Here is a 15,898-nt window from a genome sequence, read left to right on the forward strand (position 1 = left end):
CAGAACTGGCTCATGCTGGTGTTTCACACAGATGTGGTTTAAGGCTGTTTGTTATTGATCTGGGTTTCAGTGATTTGTTTTTTTAGGTTATATATATATATATATGTATATGTATTTACAATCAGCTCTTTTTACCTGCAAGTCATTTTGCATAGCCCGACTTCTGGCACACCTTAGTTGAAACTTGAATGACTTTCCCTGATAAAATTGGTTGAGTTAAACCAAATGTGTTGGCTGTCTTGCATGAATTTGACTTAAGTACAGTTCAGTGTCTGAGGGAATTTGTGTTCAATCAGTCAAAGAGTATTTGTATGTTTAGGCATTGATTTGAGCGACAAGACCTGGCTTGCGGGTAGTGTTACAGGTTTTCCCCAAGGTGTTCGTTGTTGTTGAGGTTAGGGTTCTGTGCAGGTCACTGGAGTGCCTCTACTCCTCAGTAAACCATGTTTTTATGGACTTTACTTTGTGCACTGTAATAGTGGATTAGTAAATTATTCAATAATTAGGACGGGTGTTCACATACTTTAGAGCAGATTTATGTTTTTCAAACCTGTGAGAAACACTGCTAATGCTGCATGTGTGTTTAAAATGCAAATGGCCTTTTAGAGCTTGTTTACTTTCTAAATGATGCGATCGTGTTTAATTACATGGGGTAGCTCATTTATCAAGCCTTGACTCAAGCTCTGTGTTGCTGGAAGGATGTAACTGCTCTTCTAAAAGATACACCCTTTTATGCAGTGATGCTGAATGGGCAGAATTGTTGCACAGCAGGTTGTGTGAGAGCAGCACAGCACTAGGCTCTTTGAACCTGGGTTCAATTCTTAACTTGGGTCAAAATCTTTGCATAATTTTGTCTCTGTATGTCTGTCTGTTATTTTCATGATCAGTTTCTTCTCACCTTAATTACCCCTGGTTAAGAGTGAATGATTAAGAAAGTGAATGGCTGAGTAAGTAATGCTTGTCGATAGACTGGACGCCTGTCCGGGTTGTAGTCGTGCCCTGCGGGTGGTGGTGGTGGGGGGTGTTGTTGACCTGCTGTCATTACCAATTGTAAGTACTTTAATTCGACATTTTAGTTATAGGTAATAAACTAAGTAATAGGCCGGGTTGTTTTATAGTGGCTTCTTTTGACCTATGAACATGTTTAGGAGCTTTTCGTCGATCCCCTAACTGTTAAGAGGCGCCAGTTATTCACTGTAATTTCTCCATAGTAGATTCTACTACAACTTCTAACCACATGCATCCTTCTGCTTTTCTGGTCAGTAACAGAAAAATAACTCGCTCTTGAGGACGTGTGGTTTACATTTGCAGCATTTAAGAGAGGCTTTTATCTAAAAGTGTTTGGCTGCATCTAGTTAGCCTACTAGTTACCTAATGCTATTATACTAACTTAAATTAGTAACAATTTCTGTGTTAGCCAAAGTTAAAATGTTGAATTGTGCCAGTCATGGTACAAAGAAATCCCGTTTTAGGATTAAAGTGTCATTTCACGCCATGGTATTCTTAGCGATGTATTTAATAGTATCCACACGTAAATATTACATTGAGCTCAACTGGTCAGCTAACTAAATCCACTTCAGACTTGCACAAGAAATTTTGCTGGACCTTGTCATCCGTACACTGACAATTTGAATATTGAACGTGTTTGGCTCAGCGTTGAGGCTACACTATAAGTGTGATGTCACTTCTAAGCTGGAATGCCGCTGTGATTAGTTTTTGCTGAAAGTACTTGGCGAGTCTTTGTTATAATTCGATGCATGTGCTCTGTGCCGTCATGACAAATTTCACCCAAAATCACCACAGAGTTACAATCAGACAGCCAAGATGAGTTAACACTTTATAAAGCATGTGTTTTAGTTTAGGGCTTCTATAATGCTTTCTTTCATTGTTTAAGGTGAGTTGCAGCTTTAACAGACCTAAAGGGAATGTAGGTGATATTTAAAAAGGCTAATTGATGTAATCTTGGCTACACCACACAGCCCCACCCCGTAGACACATGCATTAATGATTTAAGTCATGATTTATAGACAAAGATAATGCTTTCTGGGCTAATAGGTTAAACTAGGCTGGCACTTATCTTTTTTCTCTGTTTGCTGCACCTTAATAAATATTTTCCTGTACAAATAATGTTGCACACAAATCCATGTGTGCCGACTTTTAACATGCAGCCAGAACCCATACTAACGCTGTACAGCTTTTCACTTTGTTTTATTTTTTCATGGATAAAAGTTGCCCCATTCATAATTTAACATATAGAAATGCATAAAAGTCTCCTTGTTCCAGTCCCTGCTCACTAGCATCTGTTAACAGGGTACAGGATTTTATGTAACACCCATAACATGCCTTGAAGTCAGTCAGAATTAGGCACTGTACCAGCTGGGCTCTTTTCTGCTTTTTAAGAATGACATGCAGAAATGGGTGAAGTGGCAGCATAAACTATTACTACTCAGTACTACTAACTACTTTAAACATCATTAACAAGACACTTTTATTATAAGCTGATCAACTTTCCTCAGAGGTCATGGCTGATCCTGTGATGCTCCAACACCACTGGCAGAGTCTCACAGCCCATAAATGCCTTTCAGTATCATTGCATTCCTAATCTAATTAAAATACGAGTTGAAATGATACAGGACTTTGTCGAAGAGACTTAGAATTTTAAGCCACATTCCTAAATATTAGGTAGACCTCATTTCAAAACAAGGCAAAGAAAACTCCCGTTTAGCTTTTTAAAGCATTTGCCTTGTGCGTGGGCTTAGTCTTAAACAGATTATCTAACACAGGCTAAAATGTAAAGACTTTCAATGTAAGTAATAACTCTTCAGTTGTTCCTTGTATACAAGGTCATCTCCATCTTTTCTCAATCTGTTAACCACTGCCAGGCTAACTGAATCTTCTGATGTCAATTCTGAAAATAGTCCAATGGAATTCATAGCCCCTCACTGCAATCTGTTATTTTCAGCAGCTCTGAGAAGAAATTCTTGCTGGCTTAGCAGCTGACTGAAGCCACCAAGCCCCGCTGCCTAATGGGGACCCACACTACCAGAAGCAGCTGTGCAGAGAGGCGACTTGCCTCATTGCCATTCAAACTAAAATGAGACTGTGAGCGTACTGCCAGACATGTGTCTGGAAAAGGTGACAGACTAAAACGTTACCATGAAATACCAGTTACAGTCCAGTATATGTGATAAATCCCTAAATTGAGGCCGATGTGATGTAGGTTATGGCTATTTTTGTACTCTGTTTATTTTTATAATGCAGCAACACACTGTGTGTGTGTGTGTCTTTTAGCATTATGTAAAATTAGACACTTGGAAAGTGTGCACACTTGTAAGCATTACCGTGGTTGCTGGTTCTTGTGATGTCTACCTCCCTCTGGACCACTGCAGACTGATGCAAAGCTTAGTCTTATTCTATGCTTTAAATCATGGTTAGAAAGATGGCGCTGAAGCTAGGGAAAAGTATCAACAGTGTTTAGTTTTATATACTCAGGTATAGTTGAGTATATAATGCTGTGTCTGCTTTACATGACCTTTATTCTGATTTTCTCAGAGGTATTAACCAGCAGTTTACCTGGCTGGTGTCTAAAGCAACTCCAGACTTGGTAATGGTAATTAAACCAGACAGGACAGTTTACAATGTTGAGAATGAGACCTAGTACAAGTTCCAGACGAATACAGGGATGGTTTATGTGTAAAAAAAGACGACGTAAAAGAACTGAGACAGGAAATTTAAAATCACAAAACTAACATCAGGAGTAAGCTTTTACCTACAGATGCCTTCTGAGGGGTGAATAAATGACTTTAAATAACAGCATTGATTAAACAATGGATTATTTTAATGGTGAAAGTTCATTGCTCAATATCAATCAATAAAATCCCTAAAGGTAAATAATTTTCTCAATATACTACTTCGATGAGTCATTTCTGCTCCATTTCAGTAATGCAGCCTTTTTCTGTCTGCTTCTTGGCCAGACAAAACGAAAGACGCGTTCATTATTGCAGATAAAGTAAAACAGCAGTTTGTTTTTTTGTGTACGGCCCTGATAAATGGCTTTAATTTGGCTCCTGACTGGGTCCTTACCCAAGCACACATTTGATGAAATGGCAAGTTGGTTTAATTTTCTGGTGAGTCATTGGGGATTCTGTAGTGTGGGCCTTTAGCAAAGTGCTCATATTTTTATGACCTGCTGTAAGGGTTTTGAGAAATCACAGGTGTTTGTGCAGCTTGATAATTTGACACGTTTACTCATTTATGTCGGCATTTACAGTTGTGACATTTAGCAGACGCTTTTATTCAAAGTGACTTACAACTGCCTCTGAATACAGTGCAGGCAATTAAGAGGTTAAGGGTCTTGGTTAGGAACTCAACAGTGAAAACTCTGCAGCGGTGGGGCTTGAACTAGTGACCTTCTGATAAGCCCAGTACCTTAACTACTTATCTCCCTGCCAGTATAAACAATCCTCATCGATATTATTCCTGTAAATATATATATATACATTTTATTTCAGTGTGAACAGTTTGACCGTGACAAATGTTCTAAATTTGATGGGAGTAAATGCTAAATTCTTCCTGCAGCTTAAAGGGCTGTTAGTCCTTTTTTTTTTCCCATGAGCTGTTTGTCTTCCCTGATTTTGTACTGAAGTGCACTTTAAGAGATTTGTTAAGCAGACAGCACTGTTTCCAAAATCGAGCTGTTACTAAGTCTGCATTTAAACGTTTTAAATCAGTTGCCTCAAGCTTAATAACTTTCCTCAAGTTCCCTCTTTGGTTTCTAAGATACTGTAAACACGTATCGGGCTTCATTAAACTTCCATTCCAGCTTGTATGGTTTACAGAACGCATATCTTCTGCCATGGAATTTTACTCTCTTTTAAAGGCATTGATTATGAGGTTTTTATAAGGAGAGGACCAGGAAAACAGATCCTGAAAACACATGCCCAGACTTGCTTGTTCAGATCTTTTGCTAGTCACAAGCTCCCAAGAGTCTTTCCCTTCACTCACAACAGTCCTGCTCACAAACGTAAACATGTTTAATGGTAACAGTAACTGAAGATACTGTTGCTGCTGTAAAATTCTGCTTTTTCAGATCTAGAAACCTGCTGTTTGTGCATCAGATAAGGGCCACAAGGCAGAGCTTTGTGTACATGTGCATGAACGAGAGATGGTGTCTGTATTAAACAAATCTTTCTGATAAATGTTCAGCTTACTCATTTGTAGTTTAGCTTGTAACCATTAAAGCCCAAATGTTACCCACTGTACCCATAATAACCTGAATTCATTTCATGTAACAAACTAGCACCGAGGCAAGCAAAAATGAATCAATTACCTTTTCATTGCAAGTATGTCAAGTTTTTACTTTTAATCAAGCTGTGAGGGCGGCACGGTGGCTAAGTGGGTAGCACTGTCGCCTCACAGCAAGAAGGTCCTGGGTTCGATCCTCAGGTGGGGCGGTCCGGGTCCTTTCTGTGTGGAGTTTGCATGTTCTCCCCGTGTCCACCTGGGTTTCCTCCGGGTGCTTCGGTTTCCTCCCACAGTCCAACGACGTGCAAGTGAGGTGAATTGGAGATACTAAATTGTCCATGACTGTGTTTGACGTGGAAGCTTATGAACTGATGAATCTTGTGTAATGAGTAACTACCGTTCCTGTCATGAATGTAACCAAAGTGTAAAACATGACGTTAAAATCCTAATAAACAATCAAGCTGTGATAGTGGTAGCGTAGTGGGTTGCCAACTGTAAGGTTGTGGATTTGAATCATGGTTCTGACATTTAGCCACTGTTTGATCCTTGAGCAAGGCCTTTAACTTTCTCAGCTTCAGAGACCATGGCTGTCCCTGCACTCTGACCCCAGCTTCCAAACGTGGAAAATGCATTTTATAGTAGTTTTCATGTATGTCTGTATATATGACAAAAAATGCATTTTAAAATAAGGGTCAGTCATTGTGGATCGATCTAACGCATTTGTAGGATTTAATATGACCACAGATGTGTGTGAAATACATTTAAACATGTCTGCTAATGTGATAAAGGACCATCAAAAATTGTGCCAACTTTTCCACCCTTGTTTCCCTGGTGTTAAAATGATACTGAGGATTGAAGTTTGTGTACTGCTCGCTGTTGCTAGAGTTGCCAGTACTTTTTCCAGAAAACAAAAATAGCTCTTCCCCCTATAGTTCTCACTCCTTTAATTATCACCTTGTGAAGTGACAATTGGATGCATCTTCCCTGCCTGCATGGGCGAGCTGAGCAGAATTTAAACTTATTCAAGGTTCTGTAAAATAGTTATGCTGCACCACTCAGGATTATTATCTGCCAAAACACAATAACTTTCAAAAGTCTTGCCTTATTCAAGCCCCATCATCACCAGGTTACTGTTGTTGGGCTGAACAAGGTTCTCAACCCTCAGTTGTTTGCCTTGTATCTGGTAACAAGTTGCTTTAAATAAGTGTCTTAACATGCGTTTATATGCATGTTATTTTTCAAATTGTCATTTGGTGTTAATTTTTTTTGCACAGAACTGTATCATTGGTCAGTGCTCGTTTTCTTTCTAAATGTGCTATAGATGTATATATACAGTGTATCACAAAAGTGAGTACACCCCTCACATTTCTGCAAATATTTCATTATATCTTTTCATGGGACAACACTATAGACATGAAACTTGGATATAACTTAGAGTAGTCAGTGTACAGCTTGTATAGCAGTGTAGATTTACTGTCTTCTGAAAATAACTCAACACACAGCCATTAATGTCTAAATAGCTGGCAACATAAGTGAGTACACCCCACAGTGAACATGTCCAAATTGTGCCCAAATGTGTCGTTGTCCCTCCCTGGTGTCATGTGTCAAGGTCCCAGGTGTAAATGGGGAGCAGGGCTGTTAAATTTGGTGTTTTGGGTACAATTCTCTCATACTGGCCACTGGATATTCAACATGGCACCTCATGGCAAAGAACTCTCTGAGGATGTGAGAAATAGAATTGTTGCTCTCCACAAAGATGGCCTGGGCTATAAGAAGATTGCTAACACCCTGAAACTGAGCTACAGCATGGTGGCCAAGGTCATACAGCGGTTTTCCAAGACAGGTTCCACTCGGAACAGGCTTCGCCAGGGTCGACCAAAGAAGTTGAGTCCACGTGTTCGGCGTCATATCCAGAGGTTGGCTTTAAAAAATAGACACATGAGTGCTGCCAGCATTGCTGCAGAGGTGGAAGACGTGGGAGGTCAGCCTGTCAGTGCTCAGACCATACGCCGCACACTGCATCAACTCAGTCTGCATGGTCGTCATCCCAGAAGGAAGCTGACGCACAAGAAAGCCCGCAAACAGTTTGCTGAAGACAAGCAGTCCAAGAACATGGATTACTGGAATGCCCTGTGGTCTGACGAGACCAAGATAAACTTGTTTGGCTCAGATGGTGTCCAGCATGTGTGTCGGCGCCCTGGTGAGAAGTACCAAGACAACTGTATCTTGCCTACAGTCAAGCATGGTGGTGGTAGCATCATGGTCTTGGGCTGCATGAGTGCTGCAGGCACTGGGGAGCTGTAGTTCATTGAGGGAAACATGAATTCCAACATGTACTGTGACATTCTGAAACAGAGCATGATCCCCTCCCTTCGGAAACTGGGCCTCATGGCAGTTTTCCAACAGGATAACGACCCCAAACACAACCTCCAAGATGACAACCGCCTTGCTGAGGAAGCTGAAGGTAAAGGTGATGGACTAAACCCAATTGAGCACCTGTGGCGCATCCTCAAGTGGAAGGTGAAGGAGTTCAAGGTGTCTAACTTCCACCAGCTCCGTGATGTCATCATGGAGGAGTGGAAGAGGATTCCAGTAGCAACCTGTGCAGTTCTGGTGAATTCCATGCCCAGGAGGGTTAAGGCAGTGCTGGATAATAATGGTGGTCACACAAAATATTGACACATTGGGCACAATTTGGACATGTTCACTGTGGGGTGTACTCACTTATGTTGCCAGCTATTTAGACATTAATGGCTGTGTGTTGAGTTATTTTCAGAAGACAGTAAATCTACACTGCTGTACAAGTTGTACACTGACTACTCTAAGTTATATCCAAGTTTCATGTCTATAGTGTTGTCCCATGAAAAAATATAATGAAATATTTGCAGAAATGTGAGGGGTGTACTCACTTTTGTGATACACTGTATATCTATAAAGGTGATTAAATTGTATTAAAGTATTTTTGTGCATCATTAACGGCCCTACATCAATTTTTGAATTCTCTGTTGCCAATACCAGTAATCAGCTATGGTATGGATGTGATATATGTAAAGTCATTTCAAAATAGTATATTGTGATTATATGTGGCAAGGTACATATTGTTTGCATTGTGTTGGATTTGGTTCATCACTATTAAGGTTCACTGTTAAATATTTTTCTGTGTTCATTTAACCAAACTGAATTTAATTTGATGTAGATATTAAGCATGAATTATCAAACCAGAAGGAAACTTGAGGGTGGTGGCTCTTTAGGAATAGTAATGCAGCTTGGGGACTGAATGTGGGGGTGAATTTCTTTAAAAAGAGGCTGTTCTGCCTTTCTGCTTCCACACACACACACTTACACTTACATACTGACTCCCACACACCACGTTAATCTGTCGCGGTTCATTGGTTGTGATTGTGACTGAGCATATATCTAATAAATATGCTACCCACCGATAAACGTAAGCGCCAAGAGACCACTGACCTTTCTGAGCAGCTTCTATTTACAGCTTCATTTTACACAATATTGTAATTACATTTCCAGATTGACGTTTTAATCTGCTTCTGCAGCACCAGAGGTTCAGTGCTGCTGGGCTGCACAGTATGGACAAAATGACCAAAGAATAATTTCAAACTTTATTATTTTTGTCCATCTCATTTTTTTTATGCTCGTTGCCCTTCCTGACACCACCCTCCTTATTTTATTTGGACTTGGGATCGGCACTGACAAGTGCATCTACAAATGTCAAGGCCGTTCCACGTTTTTAAAATAAATAATTCTTAAAAATGTTTCTTTTAAATAATACAAACTAAATAAGGCAGTTTTAGATGCTGCATCTGCTGGCTGTTACACTATGAGTTACCGTGACAATGTATACATGCCAACCATAAATTGGCAGTGCAGGTTATCTTTACTGATGTTTTAAACAGAAAATTCATAGTTGAATAGCGTATAAACTAGTGAAGTTTGTCTGTGTTTGCTGTATACAGTTGAATCATTTTGGAAACATCATTTTGCTGCAGGTAAGCCTGCTGCGCCAGCCATTACCATCGCTCTATACAGTTGTTTACTGTGTCAGGTCACCTGCGTGCTTGGAAACTGAATAAAAAAAAAGCAGGTGGTCCGGACAGAAAATCTGCTTGTCCTGGGTATCTCGGCTAGTGGTTTGACTTTGCATGTTTGTTTAATCTGTTTTATTTCAGTTTACTTCAGCTTACTCGATTGTGCAGGCCACATTTATTCAATTAAAAAAAACATGGAGATGATGAATATGCATTAAACCTGGTAATTCATATCATAACAATGGCATTAGATGCATTAAACATGCTTTAAGGTGCTTCAGAACTATGCTATTGTTAGTGTGCGGCACTACTCTGAATGGTCTAAAATGATAAATGTTTTCTGCTGAGAACTAGCCGTGGTCCTTGTGCAGGTCTCTGTAACCATGGGGACCAGGATGAGAAACGTTTTTGCACAAGATCCTTGAGGTGTGCTTTTGCTGTGGACGACTGTTAATGCTGATGTAGATCTGAATCAGAGTAATATTTGATTCCGCCTGCACACCGACATTAGTGAATGAAAGCCGATCCCTTATGGACGTGAATCAAAGGCAGCTCTTACTCCGAGAAGGATGGAGTAGGAAGGGCAGTGCATCACGGCGCTCCCACAATTTGGCTATTCTGGTAGCGCATAAATGACACTGTGTGCTGTGTAGTACCGCCATGATTCGAAATGGCACTGGGGCTTTTACTGAGCCTATTTGTTCTATTATTTGTGAAATGGAAGGGGTGGCTGATGACTGGAAGAATGAAATTGGTCAGGCTGTGAGTGTAGAGTGTGTGGTGGAAAATGGGCTCTTGTATCACTACTGCAGAGTTGCAGAAAACCAACTTTGTAATAGTACATGATAAAACTACATAACTGTCTTTAAGATTCATGTTGTGACTTTATCTGCCATTGAATGTAATGTTCTACAGGCAACACACAATTCTCCACCGCTTATATTTTGATGATTTCATGTCTACGCTTGACTGAGCAGAGGGTGCATAGATTCAAACTCCCTCTGTTACCCTGGAGCACATGAACCTCAGACATCTGATATTGCTGAGCGCTGTGTGTCTCGACAGAGTAGACCGTGTGTGTAACGTGTAGTAATGTTAAGGTTGTTCAGGCTTTTCTGTCACTTCAGCTTCGGCTCAGGTTACCCACTGTACACCTGCCAGTGCTTCATTTTTCCCAAACTCATAGCAGTCATGCTTTTTTGGCTCTAGGATGTGTCAGACTTGTATTTGCCGACAAGTATTACGTTTCAATGAACATTTTGGCAGTGATCATGCTACTTAGATCTAATAACATTCTTATACTAATAGACTGGAAAACTGTGTTTGTGATGACGTGCAGTTGTGTACATTGTACAGGCATGATGATTTAACACGGATCTTCATAGCGAATCGTCCCCTGGCCTTCTCTGCATCACAAAATACAAAGCAAGTTAACATTTGAATGGCTGATTAAATAAAGCAATAAGCCACGAGAGGCCGTACGTTACTGTGATTTTAGCACGGGGATGACGTTTTTGGCACGACGTGAAGCGGAGTGCCTAAAACTTCTTTCCCCGTGCTAAAATCATAGCAGTAACGCACGGTCTCGAGTGGCTTATTGCTTTTATAAAACGGCGGTCAACATAAAATATAATAAATACAACAATGTTTAATTCATAAATGTATTTATTGTGTATAAACGTACAATAAAGCATTCTTCCGCGACGCAAAATAGTTCGATTAACAGTGTTGCTAGGCAACATGAGGGCGAAAATAACATTAACTTTTTCTATTCAGTGGCGTATTAATATGGAATGATGTGAGGTGGTCCTAGGTGTGCGTTTATCGGGGATTTTACAACGGCTTCGAACCGTTCGAAGCCGTTGTAAAATCCCCGATAAACGCCAATCAGATTTTAGGACCGGAACTATCCGTTTCATAATACAGAATTAAGATCTTTGACTGGCCTGGCCAAAAGTTCTGACATGAACCCACTGAAGTTGGGGTGCAAGACCTAAAACAATCATGTCATACCGGACTGTGGCAATGGAAAACCTTTTGTAAAGGATGGTGAGTGAGATTCCTAGATGTGAAGGAATTATAGAAGGCATTAGTTGCAGACATTGCTAAGGAGCTTGTGCTGATACCCAAACAGAAGACAGGATGTTCTGAAGAAACAAAATCCATATGGTCGTTAGGAATCAGAATCGCTTTGATTGTATAATACTTGCATGTGTTATCTCTTACCTTATCTTCTATCTGTTTTGTTTGCAGTTCTACCTTCAGGACACGAAGAGCAGCAATGGTACCTTTATCAACAGTCAGCGCCTGAGCCGGGGCTCGGAGGAGAGCCCGCCATGTGAGGTACTGTCTGGTGACATCATCCAGTTTGGAGTGGATGTGACTGAGAATACACGCAAAGGTAAAGAGCATCACGTTTACATGTTTAAACCATGACTGAGCATTGAGTTTATGCATTGATATTGGGCTTATTGGTATTAGCTTGGCTTTCGGTTTCACAAATGATCACATTGTGGTAAGGCGGTAATTCTGACAGATGGTTAGATGTTAACTTTACGGACGCGATGGTACCAGGATGCGTAAAAGTTTAGGGTTAGTTTTAACAAGCAGCACTTCTCGGAGCTTTTGTTGCGTCAGAGTCGTTGTTTTTTGTAGAATGAGTCTTTACATATGTCAGAAATAACTGAAATTGGCTTTTTGGCTGTATCATGGACCCTCTTGGCAGTATCAGACTTTTGAAATCCAAGAATGCTTCACGATTGCTGCCATGAAGGTGTTGTAATATCAGTCGATGAAATGGAAGCTTTCACAATACGATCACAGTGCAGAGTAACTTGAGCACGTGAACAACGAGATCTCTGAGCGGAAGAAAAACATGGCAATGAGACGTTTTCACTTTACAAGCTGATCCGAGTGTGTAAGGTAACGTTTTGTCGTTTTATCATTTTTTCATTAGCAGGTTCGGGAGTTCTACTTCGCAGTACTCGTAGCTGAAGTTAGCAGTTGTGATTTGTTGTGTGCTGCAGGTTGCTTCAGTTTGTCGTGCCAGTTGAATCCATTGTTAGGTGTGTTTGAGGTTATGAAATGTGCTGGCTTGTAAAGTTGTAAAACTGGAGGATTAGTCAGAGCCTCAAATTAAGGACGCTTATACAAATAAGTGTCTTTTTTACTTCTTATTGTTCAGATTGTAATAGACAAGAGAAACTAGCTTATTTAATAGAAAAGAAGAAGAACTCATGAATTGACAGAAGAAGCCTTCTAATAGTGGTGGAAATGGAGTATTAATCTTTATATAATGTTCTGTTTGCTTTGAGATCCGCCTTTATTCTATTTTAATTGGGCTTTTCTTTGTTTTCTCCATACAGTAACTCATGGCTGCATAGTGTCCTCTATCAAGCTCTTCCTACCAGATGGCATGGAAGCTCGGCGACGATCGGAGTAAGACCTGTTTTCATTCAGATATACGTTGCACAATGACTCCGTACACACACAGTGCTCTGAATGTGCAGCTCAGTTTTACTCAAATTAAACCAGAGGTTAAATGCTCATGTGTTCATTTTTCTGATACCTACAGACTGCAGATTTAAACGCGATAAATTGAAGGAAAAGTGTTTCATGGACTTGGATTGAAACTTGGTCACATACTTACTCACAATTAGCCTGTACAATGTTTCCACTAGAGGGAGCACTGGATCAGTGACCGCCTTCTGTTCAGATCTGTTTTTGTAATTTTTTTTGGGTGGCATGGTGGCTCGGTGGGTAGCACCGTCACCTCACAGCAAGAAGGTCCTGGGTTTGATTTCCAGGTGGAGTGGTCTGGGTTCTTTCTGTGTGCAAAGACGTGCAAGTGAGGTAAATTAGAGATACAAAATTGTCTGTGACATTGTGTGTGTGACTTTTATTTTCATCAACCACTTCTGGTCATGAGTTTGGTGGGAACGGTTCCACCAGGAGAAGCCGGGCACAAGGCAGGAATATCCTGATAAGGTCGCCAATCCTTCGCATGGTTTCAGCCACTCCCATTTTTTCAATCAGACACAGCTAATCATGTCTGTGTAGACACCCAGCCAGCTGATAGCACCGTAAAATTGAAACCTGGATGTCAGGGGTGGAGGAATAGTGCAATAGATCAGTTTGCTACCCAAATGACAATTTTTTTTTATTTATTTTTTTTGCAGAAGTAATACAATGTACAAGTGGTTACATGTATTTAGGAGCCAAAGCATGCAAAAGCTATCACTTAATCCAACAGCTTGTAGCTAAGTTAGACTGATAGCTCCAGTACAAGCCTAAATAATCACACTTCCTACACTATACTCTTCATCTACAGTCTTCTACTGACTTCAAATGTAGTAGATTATTTAGCTAGATTCTTGCGGCTGATTTATTGTTGATTAATTCCTCCATAAATAAATAGAAATTATTATATTATTCAACTGGCTGTAAGAAGAACATTGTTTGTCCTCTCTGCTTGCCAAGAGGTTACAGCTTATCATCCCAATTACAAGTAATGAGAATAAGAGTAAATAGTTCTGGTAATATAATAGCTCTGCTCTTAATCAGCTTTGCTGCGCTTAGGAATACATCATCAGTTGCACTGAGCTGAAAGGTAAATAGACGTTATAATGTGGTCAGCAGTTTAAATCAGAGGTCACACCAACCACCTAAGGTGTGTGGCACTGTGCCAAGGTTTTGTATGTGGATATATTCATGTGGTGTTTGTGTTGTAGGTTGTTCTCACACTGTCTCATTGTGATGAATGCAGTGTTACACCTATCTGGATTTCTTTGTCACTGCACCTTTAAATACGGTCAGGGAAGCCTTCTTTTCCACATGCGGCTCGTTTAAAAGGCGTGTTCCCTGGCCTCGCTCGCTGGCAGGGCTTGTGGATATAAACGTCATACTCTACCCTGGCATCTATGCTAATTCTCACACTGGGGTTACATTAGCTTAACTGGTAATAACAAGAACATGTAAACTTAGAACTTGTCTGTTGAAGATCATTGAGAACCTGCATTGGTGGGTGAAACTTCGAGGGATCAGTAACGTTCTGCAAGTGCAGCAGTGCTCAGTTTCCAGACTCAGCTTGTAGTTCAGTGCTCAGTTTCCAGTCTCAGGCTCTGTTAATGGTGGTATTTATAGCAGCCACATACTGCTTGGTGATGAGTCTCTACCCTCTAGAGTGCAGCCATGATGTGTGGCATGCTACCCTGGTTCCTTGTTGTGTTTATGCAGTTCTTTACACATGCGAAAGTGAACGGTGCACCATGCAGTTTTTTTAAACGTCTCTTGGCGGGTTCATCTGGATGGGCTTGAAAAGCTTTTTTTGGCTTTGGAAAATGATTTCCAGCTTTTAAGTGAATGGCATCTGCTAAAGATATTTCTTGCTTTTTGAACAGAAAATAAATCATGTCTCATTTTCTTTCATGTAACTCTGCTGATATTCATAAATGAGATGTTTTGTTTAAAGGTGAGTCTGAATTGACAGACTGAGATGGAATAGATGGAATCTAAAGCTAGGGATGTATACAGGGATTACACATTAAAGCTTTTTTTCCTTTCTGGTGAAGCCTTGAGTGTGACTTGCCAAGGGAGATGGTCGTTTCGTCTTGGCCTGATCTTAAATGCTGCGTCATGCTTGGCTGCCCCTGCGCTCGCTCTTTATAGTGCAATTTAGAAAATGTGTCAACGGGCCTGAAACGTAAATCTAATATACTCTGCCTTCACTTCAGTATAGAGGTTAAACTGAAACCTTAGTCCAGATCTGTTATAGAAATTGCTTTTATTGGAGGGCAGTGAGAAACCTTTGGCAGGTAATTAAAAAATATAATTAGTGTTTAAGAGTTGTTATAGATATAAATAAGTCAGTTAGAACTTGATGCTATAAATGTTTTTATTCTTCTGGCAACTCCCGTATTTAGGGTATATCTCCCCCTTCTAACCCTTGTAACTCCTCCCCCTTCCCGACTGAATTTTAGTTTAAATAAATGACATGGCAAACCGCATTATCTTTTTTTAAAGACTAACCTTGTTTACCGAAGCTTTAATCTTTTTTTAATAGGTTTGTGTTATGTGGTACTTATACAGATGTTAATAGTGCAGTGGAAGGTTTACACGTCAAAGTCTTTAGGCAATCACGGCCAATTTAATTATAACTCTCTTTAAATTTGTAATCTTGTCAGAAGATTAGCCTGCTTTTTAGAGTTTGCATCCAGCCATGAATCAGCACGTCTCATTTCCTCGTTGCTCAGAGGAATGCACTCCAACCTGTTACTTTTCCTTCTTTAGCTTGCTTATCTGATTAAAAACTAAAGGTGCAGCAGGGGATCAGGTTTTACTACTTAAAGTCCTGCTCAGGTTCTCTGTCAAAATGTAACAGTAATCCCGGTGGCTTAGATGTTTCTTTAGTTCATTAAGCGTATGGAGACGTATCACTACCTGGTTTAACTTCGACCCTCGGCTCTGAGGCTGGCGTCATTGTGGTTGCATCATGTGGAGGATGGGCCTGCTTTGTTTTGAAATTGCAGAAGCCAACGCCAGTCCTGTACGGAGGATATGAAACGAAGTCTGCTTTGGGATCTTGTAGAATATAGAATATAGAATAGAAT

At 40.3% G+C, this 15,898-nt stretch overlaps 1 protein-coding gene across 3 annotated transcripts in view; it reads left to right on the forward strand.

The window, feature by feature from the left end:
• slmapa (sarcolemma associated protein a) overlaps nt 1–15,898 on the forward strand; it is a 46,722-nt gene that overhangs the window by 1,838 nt on the left and 28,986 nt on the right. For all 3 annotated transcript variants that reach the window (XM_062987116.1, XM_062987118.1, XM_062987117.1), the window contains exons 2-3: nt 11,544–11,691; nt 12,656–12,728. In XM_062987116.1, coding sequence (XP_062843186.1) covers nt 11,544–11,691; nt 12,656–12,728 — 221 coding nt within the window. The remainder of the gene's footprint in view (nt 1–11,543; nt 11,692–12,655; nt 12,729–15,898) is intronic.

This window comes from Trichomycterus rosablanca, chromosome 24, assembly GCF_030014385.1.
Source record: "Trichomycterus rosablanca isolate fTriRos1 chromosome 24, fTriRos1.hap1, whole genome shotgun sequence".
NCBI lineage: Eukaryota > Metazoa > Chordata > Actinopteri > Siluriformes > Trichomycteridae > Trichomycterus > Trichomycterus rosablanca.